General features: G+C 42.0%; 1 protein-coding gene across 1 annotated transcript; it reads right to left on the bottom strand.

The window, feature by feature from the left end:
- Window positions 1-326: 326 nt before the first annotated feature.
- Window positions 327-16,572, bottom strand: LOC310644831 (uncharacterized protein; the record flags this gene model as incomplete). The annotated part of the gene is given in 7 exon segments (XM_083370143.1): window positions 327-1,936; window positions 2,405-2,536; window positions 6,022-6,130; window positions 6,134-6,480; window positions 10,095-11,642; window positions 12,095-12,226; window positions 16,467-16,572. Coding segments are annotated over 7 exon segments (3,984 nt in total).
- Between the last annotated feature and the right edge of the window lie 5,338 nt (window positions 16,573-21,910).

Genomic DNA, 21,910 nt, shown 5'->3' with positions numbered 1-21,910 from the left:
GTGCCCACACCATTGCCAGCAACGGAAAAAAAGCTCCGATACGTTACGCGACGTCACGTGACGTTGCAAGTTTCACATGTCTGTCATAGACATTTACAACCCATGGACTTCAACTCCCAGAATTCTTGATCCGAGTGGCTCAGGAATTCTGGGAGTTGAAGTCCATAGATGGTATAGGAGCCATAGTTGTCACCCCTGATCTGTACATAGTTGTCACCCCTGATCTGCTTTCTGTCTTTCTTGCTCCCATCTTCCCAGCGAATGAAATCCTGCTAAATTTCTTTCTCACCAGGATTTCCAGGAAGTGCACATAGAATCCATGATCTCTAATCCCTCGTCTCTGAACTTGCTCCACCTTTGCTGTAGTTCTTCTCCAGAATTGCCAGACCCTGCAGTTCTTTCATCATACATCTTATGGAATGGTCTAAGTTGACAGTATACTTCAATAATTTCTTCCCTTCTTCTACGGTGAAACGAAAATCACTGGACAAGAATCTCTCAAAAAGTTTTGGGTCACCATCCAAGGCCATGATGTTCCGCAGTTCCTTGCGCTTGGAGTAAAGCTCAGGACAAGTCTCCATGAAGACGTCCCACATCAACCTCTTCTCATAATCCTTGGGCGGTTGATACTTCAGTTTGTCTTCAATGCATTGGAGGATCCAACTCAAGCGACATGGCCATTGGTTGGCCAACACCACCCAACCGGCCACTTTTCGGGCACAGTGGTTGTCCTCCACCAGGAGCTGTTGAGTCATCAACCTAATCGTAATGGGGATGGTATTGACGATTCTCCTCATTTGGATAATGCTATCTGGGACATAATGGTAGAGACGATCCTGTTCATTTTTCAAGCATTCGAAAGCTGTATGGATGAAACCGTATGCCGATTTATCAATCTGATGTGAGTCCTTTTCAACTGCGGCTTCCTTCTCCATCTGTGCTTCATGATGTCCCATGTCCTTGTACATCAAATCTTTCCGAATCTGGAAGGTCTCCTGCAAACAATGCATCTTGGATTTGATGGCGATTTCCGGGATGGAGAATGGAAGAGTCACTGTGCGGTTGAGGTACAGGTAGCCGTTGTCTGCCATTTCCTTCATACTGCTAGCCTTTTCCAAGCAAGAAACGATGGCGCAGGGGTCAACCACCAGAATGAAGATGAAGGGGGCATTCGTATCGGAAAGGAGCGTGTTGATGGCGTTCAACACCCCAAACACCTGTTCTGGGTAGCATATATCTAAACATGTAATATTAAAGACAATCTTCAAGTGCCGACGCTCAAAGATTTCCATGTAGTAAATAAAGTTAGTGAGGACCTCCATCTCTTTCTTCACTGCACTCCTGAAACCCAAATGTTTGGTGAGCTTCTCATTGCTGGTCATGCTCTCAATCTTCTTCTTCTGGCTGATGATCAAGTTCTTGATGACAGGACTGATGACTATGATGAGCCCTGAGCCCAAAATGACAGCAATAATGCTACTCAGGTACTTGAAGAATGTGCCATCCCTTATCCCTGGCACAAGGACGGCGGTAGTAGCCAGGCCTGCAACAATCACCAGGAGTGCTACTGCCATGCAGCACGTTTTCTTTTTAAGCCTCCACTCTTGGGTGGCTTGTAAGACTAATTCTGGATTGCTTCCTACCACGTGGTACAAACTCAGGGGAAGAGGACCAAAGTGGTTGCGGATATGGTCACACAGGATGGTGACCAACCCAGCCCACAACTGATTGCTACATGCATACTCCCAGGCGCTGAAATTTATGACGATAAACTCAATGGGGATTCTTTCGAAGTGCTTCTTGGTGATGACCGGTTGGTAGAAGATGATGTGCCAGAGGAGAGTCAGGTAGTTTATTCCTTCGGGGACTCGGGATCTCTGATGAGTCCTGTCGAATTCTTCTTGTTCCCCTCGGATGGATTCTTTGAGCATCCATCCTGCAAAAATCAGTTCAGAAGGGGTGAACAGAAGATCTGCCAAGTTCTCAAAGATCTTCTATCTATTAGAAGACAATCTTTGTAGCTGAGGATTGAAATGTGGGCTTCATGGTGCTCTCTGAGCTTGGTGGTTTTCTTGCAAATGTTTCGCAACCCAAGTAAGTAACATCATCAGATGATGTTAGCCGGCTTGTAAAACATCTGCAAGAAAAGCACCAAACTCAATGAGCACCAAGGACTCCATAGTCTTCCTCCACCTCCTCCCCCTCCTCTTTACCCCCTGTTCCTCCCCTCCATAAACCCCAATTCCTTCTAGCACTGATCATGTTACTTTCTGACGCCAATGATACCAGTTTTGTGATGGCGTGCTGACTCCTGTAAGGTCACCTCCTCTCTTCCCAGAGACCCATGGACCCTTCTACTGAGGTCTACTGAGATTCTTCCCTATTGATTCAGGGTGGGACTGACCTGCAATGTGGTCCAGTAGGGTGTGAATGCGTGCTTTGTGTGATGAATAGAAGCCCACAGTGACTGGGGTGGAGGTGTGGCACAATGTCTTCAATAAACAGGAGCAATAAATCTCATCCTCACTCAGGAGATCTGAACAGTGGAAAAGAAAAAAAAAAGGAATGGAGAATAACCAGAGGGTTCAGATCTTACTGTCACTTACTTACTATAGCCCTGAAAAAAGTGATTTTTGACCAGTTCCTACATTTATCACCGTCATAGCATCCTCATGATCATGTGATTATAATTTAGGCACTTGTCAACGGGCATGTATTTATGAAGGTTGCAACATCCCAGAGTCATGTGATCACCATTCGTGGCCTTCCCAGCCGGCTTCTGACAAACACAAGTCAATGGGCGAAGCCAGCTTTGCTTAACGACCGCACGATTCACTTAATAACTGCAATGAATCGCTTAAAAACCACCACAGAAACACTTGTAAAATCAAGCGCAACTCACTTAACTGCCATGCTTAGCAATGGGAATGGTGGTCCCAATTGTCGTCGTATGTTGATTCTGCACCAAAATAAATCCCAATAGTCCTCAATTTACAACCGTAATGGAGCCTGCCAGTTAAGGTTGTAAGTGATGCTAGTTGTATAACTGATGTACAACTATCATCACTTATGACCTTAATTGCCAGGCTCCATTAGGGTTGTGAATTGAGGACTATTGGGCGGTCATTAAATGGAACCTATGAGTTCCCTGTTTTGTGCCAGCATTTTCATTTCATCAGGTTCTGAACTAATGAACCAAATTTGTGATGACTTGAACTCTAAGAAGGATGCAATAACAAAGTGACTTTAAATTCACTGAAAATAAGTGTTTTATCTTTAAAAAAAACAATAGGAGACTTAAAACACCAAATGTTAAGCCATGCCATTACCTTTGCTTTTAAAAAAATGTTCTCCCCAGATGTTTTTTTCCCCCTCACAACAATTAAATTCCTGTGATTTAAAAGAAATTGAGTCCAAGAACGACAAGGAATAGTTGAGGAAATCGAATCGGTCATAATCTGGAGGTTAGATCATGGTTGACCACATTTTGGGCTTGTCTGGGCTGCATTGAGTGAAGAGGAATTGGGCTACATACAAAATATAGGTAATATATATAAATAATAGGAGGGACGCGGTGGCTCAGTGGGTTAGGACGCTGAGCTTGTCGATCAGAAGGTCGAATCCCGAGCGCCGCGTAGCAGAGTGAGCGCCTGTTACTCCTCCCAGCTTCTGCCCACCTAGCAGTTCGAAAGCACGTAAAAATGCAAGTAGAAAAATAGGGACCACGACGGTGGGAAGGTAACAGCGTTCCATGCGCCTTTGGCGTCTAGTCATGCCGGCCACATGACCACGGAGACGTCCTCGGACAAGCGCTGGCTCTTCGGCTTTGAAACGGAGATGAGCACCGGCCCCTAGAGTTGGAAACGACTAGCACGCATGTGCGGGGGAACCTTTACCTTTACCTTATATAAATAACAGACTTAAATTTTTTAATATTTTTATTATCATGTGGGGCCACATTACTAGTTGTCCAGGGCTGCATGTGGCTGTGTGCTGCGGATTGGAACTGCCTGGTTTACATATTACAATAACCTAAAGTAATGAAAAAAATTGCAAAGCATTATTTAACAATTAGACACTAATGTGAGCTGATTATTTGGTCCCAATTTCATGCATTCTAAACGAACCATGGCAGGAAACAAAACATGGCAATTTAAGAGTCTCTAAAATGGCTGCTTGCAAAGCTGGTAAGAGCAAACCTAACGGAGAAAAGGAAAGAAAGCAGTTAAGATATTATGCTAATGAAGAAAACAACTTCTGTTAATCCTGTTTTGAAAAAGTGCATTAATTACCCTCCACACACAGGAACCGTTGCAAATGTTAGAACTGTTACCTAATTTTCCCTTAAGATTAAAAGAATTCTTAAGAAAAATTTGCGTAACGGTTCTAAGTTTTGCAACAAACAAACACAAGTCTGTTTCAAAAGGTTGATGAAGAGGCTACTGGGCAGATAGTCCTCACAACCATTCATTTAGTGACTGTTCAAAGTTACAGCGCCACTAAAGTCCTCGTACTTACAACCGTTGCAGCATCACCGAGGTTACATGATCAAAATTCAGGTGCTTGGCAACTGTATTTACGATGGTTGCAGTATCCTGAGGTGATGGGATGGTCATTTGCCACCTGGGCATGTGGGCGTTCTTTTAGGATGGCTGCTTAAATTGAGGTTTAATGTACAGGTAGTCCTCAAGTTAGATTCACAACTGGGACCAGAATTGGGTGTTGCTAAGCAACGCAGTTGTTAAATGAGTCCCATCTGCTTTTATGACCTTTTTGGCCTGTTTGTTACACCAATTGGTTGTTAAGTGAATCGCATGGTCGTTAAGTGAATCCAGATCCCCCCTCCTTCCCATTGACTTTGCCTATCAGAAGTCAGCTGGGATGGTTGCAAATGGTGATCACGTGACCCCAGAATATTGCATCCATCGGAAATATATGCTGGTAGCCAAGAGCCCAAATTTTGATGAGGTTACTGTACAAATGCTGTATGAGTGATAAGTGTAAGGGACCAATAACAATAACAATAACTGGAGAAGATAACAAAATACAAATACCTACAAATAGCAATAGAACGACTGTGGCAAAGACAAGCAAGGTAGTACCAATAGTAAAAGGCGCCTTGGGTGCAATCCCAAAACAACTGGAGCACCACTTGAACACCATCATCGGCATTGACAAATTTGCCATCAGTCAATTGCAAAAGGCGGCCTTACTAGGAACGGCTTCCATCCTGCGACGATATCTATAATACCATCAAAGATCCATATCTGCCTATCCCAGGTCCTTGGTAAGGACTCGATAGGTAGACAAAAATGCCAAATCCAGTCTGAACATCGGGCTGACTGTGCGATGAATAATAATAATAATAATAATAATAATAATAATAATAATAATAATAATAATAATAATAATATAATATGTAATGTTGGAAGGGACCAAGGGCTACTTCTAGTCCCTGCTCAGGCAGGAAACCGTATAACATTTCAGACAAATGGTTGTCCAATCTCTTCTTTAAAAACCTCCACTGATGTAGTACCTATGACTTTTGGAGGCAAATCCTTCCACTAGTTAATTGTTCTAATTTTCAGGAAATTTCTCCTTAATTATAGGTTGCTTCTCACCTTGATTAGTCTCCATCTGTTGCTTCTTGTCCTGCCTTCAGGGGCTTTGGAGAATAGGTTGACTCCCCACTTCTTTCTGGCAACCCGTGAGATATTGGAAGCCCCTCGTCCTTCTTTCCATTAAATTAGACATACCCAGTTCCAGCAACCGTTCTTCATCGGTTTTTGCCTCCAGTCCCCTAATCATTTTTGTTGCTCTTCTCTGCCCTCTTTCTAGAGTCTCAACATCTTCATAAATCACCTTTTAAAGTGCCATTGTAACTTCAAACGGTTGCTAAATGAATGGTTGTAAGTCAAGGACTACCTGTACTAAATGTGATTGTTGGAAGAAGTGGGATTAAATCCTTGCTACCTTCCATTTGCCCAAATCCAGCAGTTGTGAATTAGATGCTGAGCTTACCTTCACTGGGACGTCCACCGTGGCTAATGTGGGAATCCTTGTTTGAGGACAGGCTCTCCATTTCGTGGCGCTTCTCGGCAAGGGGGAACCGGGCTGCTTCCTCGTCAGATTAACTCATCAGCTCTGGAGTTGGTGGACCATCAACCGGATTTCCCAGGCAAGTTGGAGCCTGCCAGAAGGAGATAAATGAGACAGGTGATTCGACCTGGTTACCCGGGACAGGTAAGCTTCTAATAAGAATGGATGAACAGAATATAGATATCAAGCCACATCTGGAATATACGCATTGCAGCAGGGTTTGGGTTAGGGTTAGGGTTTTGGTTTTTGGTTCTTGAAGCTCCAGATTCCACTGACCTTCATGGCTGGCCTCAAATTCTCTTGAAGTGGGAGAAAAAAGACAAACAAAATAAAAGCCGAAAGGCGTGGCAAACGAGAACCTCATTTGTTTCTGATAGGTTGCTATTTGGGATGAGAAAATATTTCAGCTACCGCATTGAGAAAGAGGATCAGATGCAGGGGTGTGGCCTGGACATCGAGTCCTGGTTGTGAGCTTAATTCTGACGAAGTTCTAACAAAAAAACAAAAATTTCCTTCCCCCCACCCTTTTCTGTTCTTATGTGGCATTCTCTTCCACTGACAGAAAAAGTTTGCTTACACCAGGCGTCCTTGAGTTACAACCAAAATGGGGGTCAGAATTTCCGTTGCCAAACAAGAAGGTTGTTAACTGAGGTGGGCTCAGTGTTATGACCTTTTCACCACGGTTGTTAAGCGAACCACTATGGTCCTCCTTCCGTAAATCAAATGGTCATTGAGGATTGACTTGGCTTGTCTGAGGCTGGCTGGGAAGTTTGCAAAGGGGGATCGCCTGACCCCGGGACACTGCAATGGTCATATAAGTAGGTGCTGGTTGGCAAGCACCCAAATTTTGATTGCGAGATGGATGCTGCAACAGTTGTAAGAGTAAGGACTGGTGTCACTTTTTCAGGGTTGCTATAAGTTCAAACGGTCGCTAACCGGACAGTTATAAGCCAAGGACTCCCTGTAACACAATACTCTAACATGTAACTGTTATGTATTAAGCTTATTGCAACACCTAAAGCTGTGTATAAGAATCACCACCAGGAGGCGTTGAACTCTAACTGTTTTGGCGGGAAGCATTTTGGCGGGAAACAGAGGTTCAAACCGATTGGTTGGTTGAGTACCTGGCCAGGTGCTGGCCAGGTATATATAAGAGTGCAGGTAGCCCCTATTCCCCAGTACAGTCCCTTCCACCTAATAAAGAGCTGCTATGCCGTACTCATTGTCTCGGCGTCCTTCCTGCTCTCCAGAACCCACTACACAACAGTAACTGAATTGCATTGATTGTTTTAATGCAGGGGTAGGCAACCTCAGCTCTTTTATGACTCATGGACTTCAACTCCCAGAATTCCTGAGTCAGCTGACTCAGGAATTCTGGGAGTTGAAGTCCATGAGTCATAAAAAAGCCGAGGTTGCCTACCCCTGTTTTAATGCAATCATTCATCCCCATCTAGGAAAGAGCTTTATCATTTTCTAAGATAAGTATTTAAAATAAAGATTAAAGTTACGGAGGCTCAGAGATGACAACTAAAATTCAGTCATCTCTGAGATGTCATTATTACTAGAATAAAATCTGTACAAAAGAATGTATGTATTTATTTTCATCCCAATGACAATTTATGACTGCTAATGAGAGATCTGAACTAGGATGAAAGCTTGCTTGTTTGTTAAATAAGAACTATTATTTATTGAATCTTTTATTAAGGTAAGAGGCGCCGTGCCAAAACCAGCTAATTATTCCTAGGTGGCTTAAATTCTTCCACAAATAACCTCTTTTTAAGATGAAGATGGTTATGAATGGGTTGGACGTCGGTGTTAAACATCCCTGGGATGCTTCATTTCACTCTCAGTCATATATTCACTGATGTTTATATCCATCTTTGTGAAAATATAATTATTCCTTCCCCGTATCTGTCTGTCCAGATAGTTATTTTTTAGTGTGTGAAAAGAAGACGACAGAAGTAAAATATACACACAATCCACGTAATGATATACACAATTTCTACGGGTTTTTTGGCAGGAGCCTCATAACTGGGTGTCCAGTTCAGCTATCCAGGCGATGGCCTCGGCGTCACTTTGTGCAGATCTTCTAGGGTCCCAGAAAAGGCACATCGTGGTGCAAACTCACACAACATGTTTCATAGTTTGCATAGCAGCACCGCAATCGCAACGAGGGGAATCTGTCCATCCCCACAGATGCAGGACAGAGGACCATCTTTCAGAATTCACCGCTAATTCTGTTCAGTTTCGACCAGACAGAGCGAGGCCAGTCAAAACCAGGTGGTTTGGTAGAGGGATTGCTAATGGCCAGGCCAGAAGCAGGTACCTTAATCCAGATGTGAATACCTGACCAAAATACCTGACCAGTGAGATTAGCAAAAATGTTTAAAAATACTTCAAATAAGTGTTGGAAATGCAAACAAAAACCAGGTACTTATTATTATATTTGGTGGACATGCCCCAAAGCTAAACAATTTTGGTCCAAAATACATTTATGGTTGGAGAAAATGACTAAAAAAACAAAATAGACTTTAAGTCAGAATTATTTTTATTAGTAATAATAGAAGCAAATTATGATAAAGACTGTTTATATTTAATTTTACATGTACTAACTGCAGCAAGAACTATCTTTGCCCAACATTGGAAAAATGAAAATTTACCAACTGAAGAAGAATTAAGAAAATTTTAGAGTGTGCAGAAATGGATAGATTAATAAAAGAATAAGAAGAGTCAGTGAATTTTAGAACAATGGCTAGAAAAACAAGTTATAGAAAGGAATTTGATATGTAACATTGAATATATACTAGTACGAAGAAGATTATCGAGCGATTAATTAACATATTGTTTATTAGTTACTACTCATTGTTTTTTCTTAAATACATGTACCCAGACAACATGGTGTTTGCTAAATATCTCTCTCTCTCTCTCTCTCTCTCTCTCTCTCTCTCTCTCTCTCTCTCTCTCTCTCTCTCTCTCTCTCTCTCTCTCTCTCTCTCTCTCTCGCCTTGACAAATACTTAACACATATCTCCCTTGCTTCCTGCTGATAAAGAGAGAAAGAAGCTGTGGCTCAGGGAGTTAAAACAACTGCCTAATATATAATCAGCCCAGGTTCGAATCTCAGATAAAAGGTATGACTGACTGATGAGAACAAAATAAGTTCGAAATGGCCATATCAGCCTCCCTAATTCTTTATTAGAAATTTGAATAATTTACACAAATAATGAGCTGTCACAAGTTGACTATATCCTGTGGATAGCTTTGGGTTAGGCAAAAACAGGAAAGACAAATACTTAACATACACACACACACACACACACACACAAACACACACAGGAGTAGGTCTTGGCGTAGTATTCGGGTCTTTTCCCGTGTAGGATTGAGATATCCTACACGGGAAAAGACCCGAATACGCCAAGACCTACATACCTATACCCGTGAAAATCTACAGACACACAGACACACACACAGACACACAGACACACACAGACACAGACACACACAGACACACACAGACACACACACACACACAGACACACACACACACACACAGACACACACACACACACACACATATATATATATATATATATATATATATATATATATATATATATATATAGTATTTGTTAAGTATTTTATATATATATATTGCTCAAAAAAAACAAAGGGAACAGAAAATAAGACATCCTACTATTAAATACAGTACATTGTGTTGTTTAAGTGTTCCCTTTATTTTTTTGAGCCATGAATCCCCATAGACATTTACAACCTATGGACTTCAACTCCCAGAATTCTTGAGCCGAGTGGCTCAGGAATTCTGGGAGTTGAGGTCCACAGGTGGTACAGGAGCCATAGTTGCCACTCCTCATCTATACAGATTTCTGTCTTTCTTGTTCCCATCCTCCCAGAGAATGAAACCCTGCTAAATTTCTTTTCCAGGAAGTGCACATGGAATCCATGATCCCTAAGCCTTCTTCTCTGAATTTGCTCCACCTTTGCTGTAGTTCTTCTCCAGAGTAGCCAGAGCCAGCACCTGTCCCATCTTACATTTTATGGAATGGTCTAAATTCACAGTATACTTCAGGAATTTATTTGCTTCTTCTACGGTGAAGGGAAAATCAAGGGACAAGAAATTCTCAAAAAGTTCAGGGTCGCCATCCAAGGCCATGATATTCTGGAGTTCTTTTTGCTTGAAGAATGGCTCATCCAAGATCAACCTCTTCCCATAACCTTTGGGTGGTTTACACTGCATTTCGTCTTCAACACATTGGAGGATCCAACTCAAGCGACACGGCCAGCTGTTGGCCAACACCACCCAACCGGCCACATCCCGGGGACAGAGGTTGTCCCTCAGCAGGCGCTGTTGAGTCATCAGTCTGATCATAATGATGACGGTGTTGCCGATCCTCCTCATCTGGATAGTGTTATTTGGAACATAGTTGTAGAGAGGATCCTTTTCATCTTTCAAGCATTGGAAAGCTGTATTGATATACTGGGATGCCTGATCATTAATCTGCTGCTGGCTCTCTAAACCTTTGGTCATTTCCAGGTTCCTTGTGCTGGTGCCATTCATCAGAACCTCCAGACTCTGTAAGGTCTCCTGCAAACTCTGCATCTTGGATTTGATGGCGATTTCCGGGATGGAGAACGGAAGGGTCATTATGCGATTCAGGTACAAGTAGCCGTTGTCCGCCATTCCCTTCATGCTGTCAGCCTTTTCCAAACAAGAAACTATGATGCAGGGGTCAACCACCAGGATGAAGATGAAGGGAGAATCCTTATAGGAAAGGAGCGTGTGGATGGCATTCAACACCCCAACCACCTGATCAGGGTAGCATATATCTAAAGATGTGATCTCAAAGACGATCTTCAAGTGCCGACGTTCAAAGATTTCCATGTAGCGTATAAAATTGGTGAGGACCTCCATCTCTCTCTTCACTGCACTCCGGAAACCCAAATGTTTGGTGAACTTTTCATCGCTGGTCATGCTCTCGATCTTCTTCTTCTGGCTGATGATCAAGTTCTTGATGACAGGACTGATGGCTATGATGAGCCCTGAGCCCAAAATGACAGCAATAATGCTACTCAGGTACTTGAAGAAGGTGCCATCCCTTATCCCTGGCACAAGGAGGGCGGTAGTAGCCAGGCCTGCAACAGTCACCAGGACTCCTACTGCCATGCAGCATGTTTTCCTTTTAAGCCTCCACTCTCGGGTGGCTTGTAAGACTAATTCTGGATTGCTTCCTACCACTTGGTAGAAACTCAGGGGAAGAGGACCGAAGTGGTTGCGGATTTGGTCACACAGGGTGGTGATCAACCCAGCCCACAACTCATCGCTACATGCATACTCCCAGGCGCTGAATTGTATGAAGAGGAACTTGAAGTTTTTTCTTTCGAGGTGCTTTTTGGTGATGACCGGTTGGCAGAAGATGATGTGCCAGAAGAGCACCAGGTAGTTTATTCCTTTGGGCACTCGGGACCTCTCACGAGTCCTTCTGAATTCTTTTTCTTCCTTTTGGATGGGTTCTTCGCACACGCTTTCTGCAAAAATCAGTTCAGAAGGGGTGAACAGAAGATCTGCCAAGTTCTCAAAGATCTTCTATCTATTAGAAGAGAATCTTTGTAGCTCAGGGTTGAAATGTGGGCTTCATGGTGCTCTCTGAGCTTGGTGGTTTTCTTGCAAATGTTTCGCAACCCAATTAAGTAACATTATCAGATGATGTTAGCTGGGTAGTAAAACATCTGCAAGAAAGCCACCAAATTCAAAGAGCACCACAGTCTTCCTCCCCCCTCCTCTTTCCCCCCTTCTCCTCCCCTCTGTAAACCCCAATTCCTTCTAGCACTGATGATGTTACTTTCTGACGCCAATGATACCAGTTCTATGATGGCGTGCTGACTCCTGTAAGGAGACCCATGGATAGGGGAAGGATCCTTCTACTGAGGATGGGGCTACTGAGATTCTTCCCCATTGATTCTCTCAGGGTGGGACTCACTTTTAATCTGGTCCAGTAGGGTCTGAACGCGTGCTTTGTATGATGAACAGAAGCCCACAGTGACTGGGGTGGAGGTGTAGCACAATATCTTCTTTAAAGAGCGGAAATAAACATCTTCCCCGCTCTCGTGATCTGAGGAGTGGAAAAGAAAAAAAAGAAAAAAGGAATGGAAAATAACCAGAGGGTCCGCACATCAGCATCCCTAGCTGGCTGCTGGCATAGCCCTGAAACAAGTGACGAGGTTCCTGCACTTACGACCGTCATAGCATCCCCATGATGATGTGATCAAAAATCAGGCACTTGTCTGAAATGGTATAGGATTTCCTGCCTCAGCAGGGGGTTGGACTAGATGACCTCCAAGATCCTGTCCAACTTTATCATCATCATCATCATCATCATCATCATCATCATCATCATCATCATCATCTTGAAGCATCCTGGGGTCCCGTTATTGCCATTTGTGACCTTCCTAGCTGGGAGAGCTTGATTTGCTTAACGACCACATGATTCACTGAATAACTGCGATGATTCACTTACAAACCACAGCAAAAACACTTGTAGAATCGGGTGCCTTTCACTTAACAAGTGTCTTGCTTGGCAACGGAATTCCGGCCCCAGTTGTGGTTATAAACTGAGGCCCACCTGTAATCTCTACTTGCCTAAAGTAGTGTTTCTTCACCTCAGCAAATTTATGAAGCCTGCAACTCCCAGAATTCCAGCATTGTTTAAAATGGATAGACTTCCGTTCCCAGCATGGATGGCTGAGGAATTCTGGGAGCCGAAGTTCAGACATCTTAAACTTGCTGAGGTTGAAAAAAATGCTACTAGCCTAAAGCATCACAATGAAAAAAAAAACCATCCCTGACAGGCCTTTTGTTCCCCAAAGATCTGCCAAAAAAAAAATTGAGAATAATTAGGGTAATTAGCTTGTGTAACTTATCCTATTGTAAATGCTTCAGAGCAGAGCTGAGATTTCTTCAGTATTTCCTCCCCACACCCCTCAGGTGCTTTTCTCCTTTCTGGAAGGAGCTGAGTGTTAACCCTCCTGCGATTCATTTATCAAATATATTTGCAGTCCATTTTGTGGTTGAAGGCTACTCTGGGTGGCTTACAACAAGATAAAAACACACAAACATCTGACAATTATAACTATGAAAATGGATTAAAATTACACAAATTAAAACAGACCAAGGCTCTTAGGCATTCGGATACCACGTTTATTTCTGGTGCATTTTTCTGGATGAAAAATCAAATTTTATCAGTGATCTTGAAGGTGGTTTCTAGGCTGCAAAAAACATGGTTTTGAGGTTGAAATATGTCTAGTCTTGCTCTGTTTTATTATGGTCAAAAAAGTCAAGCTGGCAGCTGTGAGGAATGAACTTCTGCCCCATTTTTTAAAGTGCAGTAAACGGTGGTGTCCATGTGTATAGATCGATTTCATTGTGACTCTGCTCAATAAAGCCTTTTGGTTAGCTACTGCTTGTGGTCTGAATTTCTTCTAAATTAATGAAATCTGGATTTACAGCATAGCTGATATGTTTACATATGGGAGCTATTTTTGAACTATCTACACAAGCTGTGCTTTTTGGAATGGTGTTCCCTTTATCATGTGAACTACCCAAATTTGATCCTTTCCAAGTTTCCTCGCATGCAGAAATGTAGCTTCATGAGGAACACCTCTTCCTTAACAGCTAGTTTTCCACTTGCAAGGAGTGTTTGTGTGGAGGCGGGTGTGGTCTCAGAAACCCCACACCTGACCTGCAGCCTGAAATTTAGTCTCAAGTGGGGATAAATTTGCCCTGATGAATTCATAAACCTAATTAGGGATTATAATGACAGTAGGACAACACTGTGTTTTGGTTTATATTTGGAAATCATCTATGTATCTAATTAGTGGTGGAGACATTACAAGGGACGGAAAGTCCCTAAATCGTTAACAACTTGACTCAGCACAGATTTTTTCACCCAGTTAAACAGTGTGTCTCCTAAAAGTGAGTTGGACTCAAGGTTAATTCAGGATGGCATTCATAATTCCTTTGCAAATACAACTATCATCACTTATGATGATAGTTGTATTTGCAACTATCTTAATTGCTAGGCTCTATTACAGTTGTAAATTGAGGACTATTTGGTGGTTGTTAAGTGGAACCTATGAGTTCCCTGTTTTGTGCCAGCATTTTCATTTCATCAGATTCTGAAGTAATGAACCAAATTTGTGATGACTTGAACTCTAAGAAGGATGCAATAACAAAGTGACTGTAAATTCACTGAAAATAAGTGGTTTTTTTAAAAAAAACAGGTTAGGAGACTTTGAAAACCAAATGTAAGCCATACTATTATCTTTGCTTTGAAAAAATGTTCGCTCCCCCCATGTTTTTTTTCTCCCAAGAAAATTAAATGCCTGTGTTTTAAAAAAGAAATTAACTGCAAAAATGACAGGGAATTGTTGAGGAAATCGAACCAGTCATAATCTGGAGATTAGACCACGGTTGATCAAATTTTGGGCTTGTCTGGGCTGCCTTGAGTGAAGAGGAATTTTCTTGGACCACTTACAAAATATCAAATATAGACAATGTATATAAATAACAGACTTATTTTTTAAATATTTTTATTATCATGTGGGGCCACATTACTAGCTGTCCAGGGCTGCATGTGGCTGTGTGCTGCGGATTGGACCTGCCTGGTTTACATATTGCAATAACCTAAAGTAATGAAAAAAATTGCAAAGCATTATTTAACAATTAGACACTAATGTGAGCTGATTATTTAGTCCCAATTTCATGCATTCTAAAAGAACCATGCCAGGAAACAAAACATGGCAATTTAAGAGTCTCTAAAATGGCTGTTTGCAAAGCTGGTAAGAAGAAAGGAAAAACGAAGAAAGGAAAAAAAAGCATTTAAGATATGCTAATGAAGAAAACAACTTCTGCTAATCCTGTTTTGAAAACCGTGCATTAATTACCCTCCACAAACAGGAACTGTTGCAAATGTTAGAACTGTTACCTAACTTTCCCTTAATATTAAAAGAATTCTTAAGAAAAGTTTGTGTAACGGTTCTAAAATCTGCCACAAAGGAACACAAGTCTGTTTCAAAGGGCTGATGAAGAGGCTACTGGGTAGGTAGTCCTCGCAACCATTCATTTGGTGACTGTTCAAAGTTACAGCATCACTAAAGTCCTCGTACTTACAAGTTGCTAAACTAATCCACTGGGCATTGTGCAAAAAATACGACTTGCCTGTTTCCAAAAAGTCGTGGGAACATAAAGGTGGAAAAAGATGTTGAGAATGAAAGGGTGAAGATCTTGTGGGACTTTCAAATACAGACAGATCGCCATTTGGAACACAACACGCCAGATATCGCAACTGTAGAGAACCAAAGCATATACCAGGAGATGCCAGAGTCAAAGAAAAAAACTGAAAAAAATTACAAAATACCGCAACCTGGCCATCGAAATTGTGCGATTCTGGATGAAACACCTAACAGTGATACCCATTGTCATTGGGGCACTGGGAACTATGTCCAAAAACTTTGCAAAACACATCAAGAAATTGCAGCTTCCTGCAATAACTCCAGCAAAGCTACAAAAAACTGTGCTACTCGGATCATCTTACATTTTAAGGAGATACCTGGTTGATCCCTAGGATGCTGGCAGCAACCCGTGTCAACCATTAGTGCCAGTCAATTTGAGTGTTCAGTCGACTGAGTTTCATGTTTTATGAATAAAAGTTTTATATAATAATAATAATGTTGGAAGGGGACCTTGGAGGTCTTCTAGTCCAACCCCCTGCTCAGGCAGGAAACCCTATACCATTTCAGACAAATGGTTGTCCAATATCTTCTTTAAAAACCTCCACTGACAGAGTACCTATGACTTCTGAAGGCAAATCCTTTCCCTAGTTAATTGTTCTAATTTTCAGCAAATTCCTCCTTAGTTCCAGGTTGCTCCTCTCCTTGATTAGTCTCCATATGTTGCTTCTTGTCCTCCCTTCAGGTGCTTTGGAGAATAGCTTCACACACACACACACAAACACACACACACACACACACGCCCTCCTTTCTGGCACCCCCTGAGATATTGGAACCGTGCTATCGTGTCACTCCTGGTCCTTCTTTCCATTAAAGTAGAACATCGGGTTTTGCCTCCAGTCCCCTAATCATCTTTGTTGCTCTTCTCTGCCCTCTTTCTAGAGTCTCAACATCTTCATAAATCACCTTTTAAAGTGCCATTGTAACTTCAAACGGTTGCTAAATGAATGGTTGTAAGTCAAGGACTACCTGTACTAGATGTGATTGTTGGAAGAAGTGGGATTAAATCCTTGCTACTTTCCATTTGCCCAAATCCAGCAGTTGTGAATTAGATGCCGAGCCTACCTTCATCGTGGCTAAAGTGAGAATCCTGGTTTGAGGACAGGCTCTCCATTTCGTGGCACTCCTCGGCATGGGGCAGCCGGGCTGCTTCCTCGTCATAGTAACTCATCAGCTCTGGAGTTGTTGGATCACCAACTGGACTTCCCAGGCAGGTTGGAATCTGCGAGAAGGTGATAAAGCAGACAAGTGATTGAACCTGGTTACCTGGGACAGGTAAGCCTCTAATGAGAATGGATGAACAGAATATAGATATCAAGCCACATCTGGAATATATTTTTATTTTTAATTTTTATTTTAATTCCATTTACAGGGAGTGCAGAATTATTAGGCAAATGAGTATTTTGACCACATCATCCTCTTTATGCATGTTGTCTTACTCCAAGCTGTATAGGCTCGAAAGCCTACTACCAATTAAGGATATTAGGTGATGTGCATCTCTGTAATGAGAAGGGGTGTGGTCTAATGACATCAACACCCTGTATCAGGTGTGCATAATTATTAGGCAACTTCCTTTCCTTTGGCAAAATGGGTCAAAAGAAGGACTTGACAGGCTCAGAAAAGTCAAAAATAGTGAGATATCTTGCAGAGGGATGCAGCACTCTTAAAATTGCAAAGCTTCTGAAGCGTGATCATCGAACAATCAAGCGTTTCATTCAAAATAGTCAACAGGGTCGCAAGAAGCGTGTGGAGAAACCAAGGCGCAAAATAACTGCCCATAAACTGAGAAAAGTCAAGCGTGCAGCTGCCAAGATGCCACTTGCCACCAGTTTGGCCATATTTCAGAGCTGCAACATCACTGGAGTGCCCAAAAGCACAAGGTGTGCAATACTCAGAGACATGGCCAAGGTAAGAAAGGCTGAAAGACGACCACCACTGAACAAGACACACAAGCTGAAACGTCAAGACTGGGCCAAGAAATATCTCAAGACTGATTTTTCTAAGGTTTTATGGACTGATGAAATGAGAGTGAGTCTTGATGGGCCAGATGGATGGGCCCGTGGCTGGATTGGTAAAGGGCAGAGAGCTCCAGTCCGACTCAGACGCCAGCAAGGTGGAGGTGGAGTACTGGTTTGGGCTGGTATCATCAAAGATGAGCTTGTGGGGCCTTTTCAGGTTGAGGATGGAGTCAAGCTCAACTCCCAGTCCTACTGCCAGTTTCTGGAAGACACCTTCTTCAAGCAGTGGTACAGGAAGAAGTCTGCATCCTTCAAGAAAAACATGATTTTCATGCAGGACAATGCTCCATCACACGCGTCCAAGTACTCCACAGCGTGGCTGGCAAGAAAGGGTATAAAAGAAGGAAATCTAATGACATGGCCTCCTTGTTCACCTGATCTGAACCCCATTGAGAACCTGTGGTCCATCATCAAATGTGAGATTTACAAGGAGGGAAAACAGTACACCTCTCTGAACAGTGTCTGGGAGGCTGTGGTTGCTGCTGCACGCAATGTTGATGGTGAACAGATCAAAACACTGACAGAATCCATGGATGGCAGGCTTTTGAGTGTCCTTGCAAAGAAAGGTGGCTATATTGGTCACTGATTTGTTTTTGTTATGTTTTTGAATGTCAGAAATGTATATTTGTGAATGTTGAGATGTTATATTGGTTTCACTGGTAAAAATAAATAATTGAAATGGGTATATATTTGTTTTTTGTTAAGTTCCCTAATAATTATGCACAGTAATAGTCACCTGCACACACAGATATCCCCCTAAAATAGCTATAACTAAAAACAAACTAAAAACTACTTCCAAAAATATTCAGCTTTGATATTAATGAGTTTTTTGGGTTCATTGAGAACATGGTTGTTGTTCAATAATAAAATTAATCCTCAAAAATACAACTTGCCTAATAATTCTGCACTCCCTGTATATCCCGCCCTTCTCCGAAGGATCAGGGTGGCTTACAAGCTTAGCAGTAGCCTTCATTCTATGTATATGCCTGCTTATTAGGGCTTTCACACACACCCCCAAGCGGCATTATTACAAAGTCAGCTTAATTGCCCCCAACAATCTGGGTCCTCATTTTACCTACCTGGGAAGGATGGAAGGCTGAGTCAACCTTGAGCCTGGTGGGACTCGAACCTGCGCTAATTGCAGGCAGCTGGTGTTACTTTTTCTTGTTGACAGGTTTTAGGTTAGAAAAACTGAGTCCATTGAGTGAAGAGAGAGAGAGAAAGAAAGAGAGAGAGAGAAAGAGAGAGACTGAGGAGAGGTATAATTTTGGTTCTTGAAGCTCCAGATTCCACTGACCTTCACGGCTGGCCCCAAGTTCTCTTTAAGTGGGAGAAAAAAGACCAACAAAATAAAAGCCGAAAGGTGTGGCGAACGAGAACCTCATTTCTTTCTGATAGGTTGCTATTTGGGATGAGAAAAATTTTGGCCACCGCATTCAGAAAGAGGATCCAATGCAGGACGTGTGGTCTGGACATCGAGCCATGGGCAGTGAGCTTAATTCTGACGAAGTTCTAAGGAAAAACAAAATTTCCTTTTTCCCCCTTTTCTGTTCTTACATGGCATTCTCTTCCAGTGACAGAAAAGAGCCCTATCAGTTTCTAAGATAAGTGTTTAAAATAAAGATTAAAGTTACGGTGGCCCAGAGATGACAGGGATTAAAATTCAGTCATCTCTGAGATGTCATTATTACTAGAATAAAATCTGTACAAAAGAATGTATGTATTTATTTTCATCCCAATGACAATTTATGACTGCTAATGACAGATCTGAACTATGATGAAAGCTTGCTTGTTTGTTAAATAAGAACTATTATTTATTGAAACTCTTATTAAGGTAAGAGGCGCCGTGCCAAAACCAGCTAATTATTCCTAGGTGGCTTAAATTCTTCCACAAATAACCTCTTTTTAAGATGAAGATGGTTATGAATGGGTTGGACGTCGGTGTTAAACATCCCTGGGATGCTTCATTTAACTCTCAGTCATATATTCACTGATGTTTATATCCATCTTTGTGAAAATATAATTATTCCTTCCCTGTATCTGTCTGTCCAGATAGTTATTTTTTAGTGTGTGAAAAGAAGACGACAGAAATAAAATATACACACAATCCACGTAATGATATACACAATTTCTACGGGGTTTTTGGCAGGAGCCTCATAACTGGGTGTCCAGTTCAGCTATCCAGGCGATGGCCTCGGCGTCACTTTGTGCAGATCTTCTAGGGTCCCAGAAAAGGCACATCGTGGTGCAAACTCACACAACATGTTTCATAGTTTGCATAGCAGCACCGCAATCGCAACAAGGGGAATCTGTCCATCCCCACGGATGGAGGACAGAGGACTGTCTTCCAGAATTCACCGCTAATTCTGTTCAGTTTCGACCAGACAGAGCGAGGCCAGTCAAAACCAGGTGGTTTGGTAGAGGGATTGCTAATGGCCAGGCCAGAAGCAGGTACCTTAATCCAGATGTGAATACCTGACCAAAAATGATCAATCTAAGAATGTTTATGCAGAAGAAAAAGACACACTGCATTTCAGGGGGCTGAAAATAAGGCCGGTTTTGGAGGCTGTAAAACTGTGTGGTGTGTTTTTTTAAATATATATTTTATTAATTTTTTAGTTCTACCATCATAATTACTTAATAAGCAACGTGTTGTCTGGGTCCATTAGTAATTCAGCAGTACCTATTAACTTCTTCAATCTAGGCCCAATATTACACCATCCAATGCTTCCTCTCTTCTTCCAGTGGTACACATTTTCCCACACTAGGCAAATACAGTACAATTCTTATTGTTGTTAATACATATTGTGAATACACAAGAAATGTACATGTTGTAATTTTCCATTTCTGCTAAAGGAATAGGCGTATAGAGGAAGTTAGCTAAGGTATTCTTAGGAAAGGAGATATGGTAAGCTGGAGGAATAGAGAGAAGATACATGTTGTTGTTGTTGTTAGTTGCGAAGTCGTGTCTGACCCATCGCAACCCCATGGACAACGTTCCTCCCGGCCTTCCTGTCCTCTACCATCTTCTGGAGTCCATTTAAGCTCACGCCTCCTGCTTCAGAGAAGATACATACGCTGACTTAAAGCATACTTTCAGAATAGTGCACACTATTGTCGAATAGCGTATAGCTTATGAATAACATATTATCCATTTATATAAGGTTTATTCTTTATAAAAACTGCCTAGAGTTAGTATTTTGAAGTATAACTATGAACCAAAGTGCAGCCATGTTTAACCGAAGCATGAACTCTGTTGCACACATAGCTTTTAGATGAAAAGTATAAGTACAGTATAGATACGTATAGATAAACAAGGGAAGACATAAATATTTTATAATTGCAATTATCCAGTTTGGGTAACAGTTCACCTTGTAGATAAGGCTATATGCTTAGTTAGCAGGATGTTACAAATCATGCCACAGAAAAGTGCTAGCGACTGATGATGTTACCTAATTTGGGTCATGAAACCGTTACAAGAAAACAACCTTCATTGAACACCCCTCCTGTTCAATGTCCTCTTAAATCTTGGAGGCCATGTGAAATGTCCTCAAAAATTTGTGAAAAGCCCTTTCAGTGAGAGCCTTCAGGAATACAAAGACCTGGTTTGTGGATCAAGCTATAAACCTGATTCACACAGTGCAGAAGCTGTGGTTTGTTCAGCTGTGGTTGACGATAACAAACCATAATGGTTGGTTCACCCAACAAAAAAACTAAACCAACTACTTTATCTCGTAGTCCGATGTGGTGAGCTAACCTACATCCTGATAGCCTAATGCTCAGCACTGGGACAAGAGGAAACATTCTGTGGTGCACCACTGGGTGGTGTGCTTTCCTTTCTATACAAGCAAAGATTTAGAGTGGCACCTGAGTACTCCTTGTTAATTGTATTTTGGGAAGTGCGATAATTACCAAAAACAATGAGGACCAAACACATTTCCCCAAAAGGAATAATGTAGTGAGTCACAAGGCAGCCGACACCCACAAGTTCTAGCTGGTGCGTTGAGGACAAAACAAACAATGAGTATCGGGACAGAATTTTTGCAACAAAATGGGTTGAGTACCAAATTCAATGAATTTCAAAGCAGTTGAATACTTGGTATTCAACGATACTTCTTCTACGTACAGATCACAATAACTGGCAGCTTCTAAAGATAATCCACCATCTAAGTCAGTGTTCTTCGTTCCTACTTCCCAGAAGTCAGTTTATTTAGGCTATTCTTCGAAGTAAACTTTTGGAATACGAGTGTGTAAGTATTAAGAGGACGTGGGTTCCTTTAAAGAAGGGAGGGGAGCTGTGGAGAAGATCACTCCTTGCTTGTCAACTTGGAGGCTTTGAGTTACAAAGGCAAAGCCAAGCTAAACACACACACGCACACACACACACACACACACACACACACACACACAGCATTTTCCACAACATGCATCTCTACACAGAAGGGAGGTCAGCAACATCTTGCCCATGACCTCAGCCCCCAAAACACCTGG

The sequence above is a fragment of the Vipera ursinii genome (genome assembly GCF_947247035.1).
Source record: "Vipera ursinii genome assembly, chromosome: 9".
Classification (NCBI taxonomy): domain Eukaryota; kingdom Metazoa; phylum Chordata; class Lepidosauria; order Squamata; family Viperidae; genus Vipera; species Vipera ursinii.
Note: the sequence above shows the minus strand (reverse complement) of the source record. Positions and strands in the feature narration are given on the sequence as shown.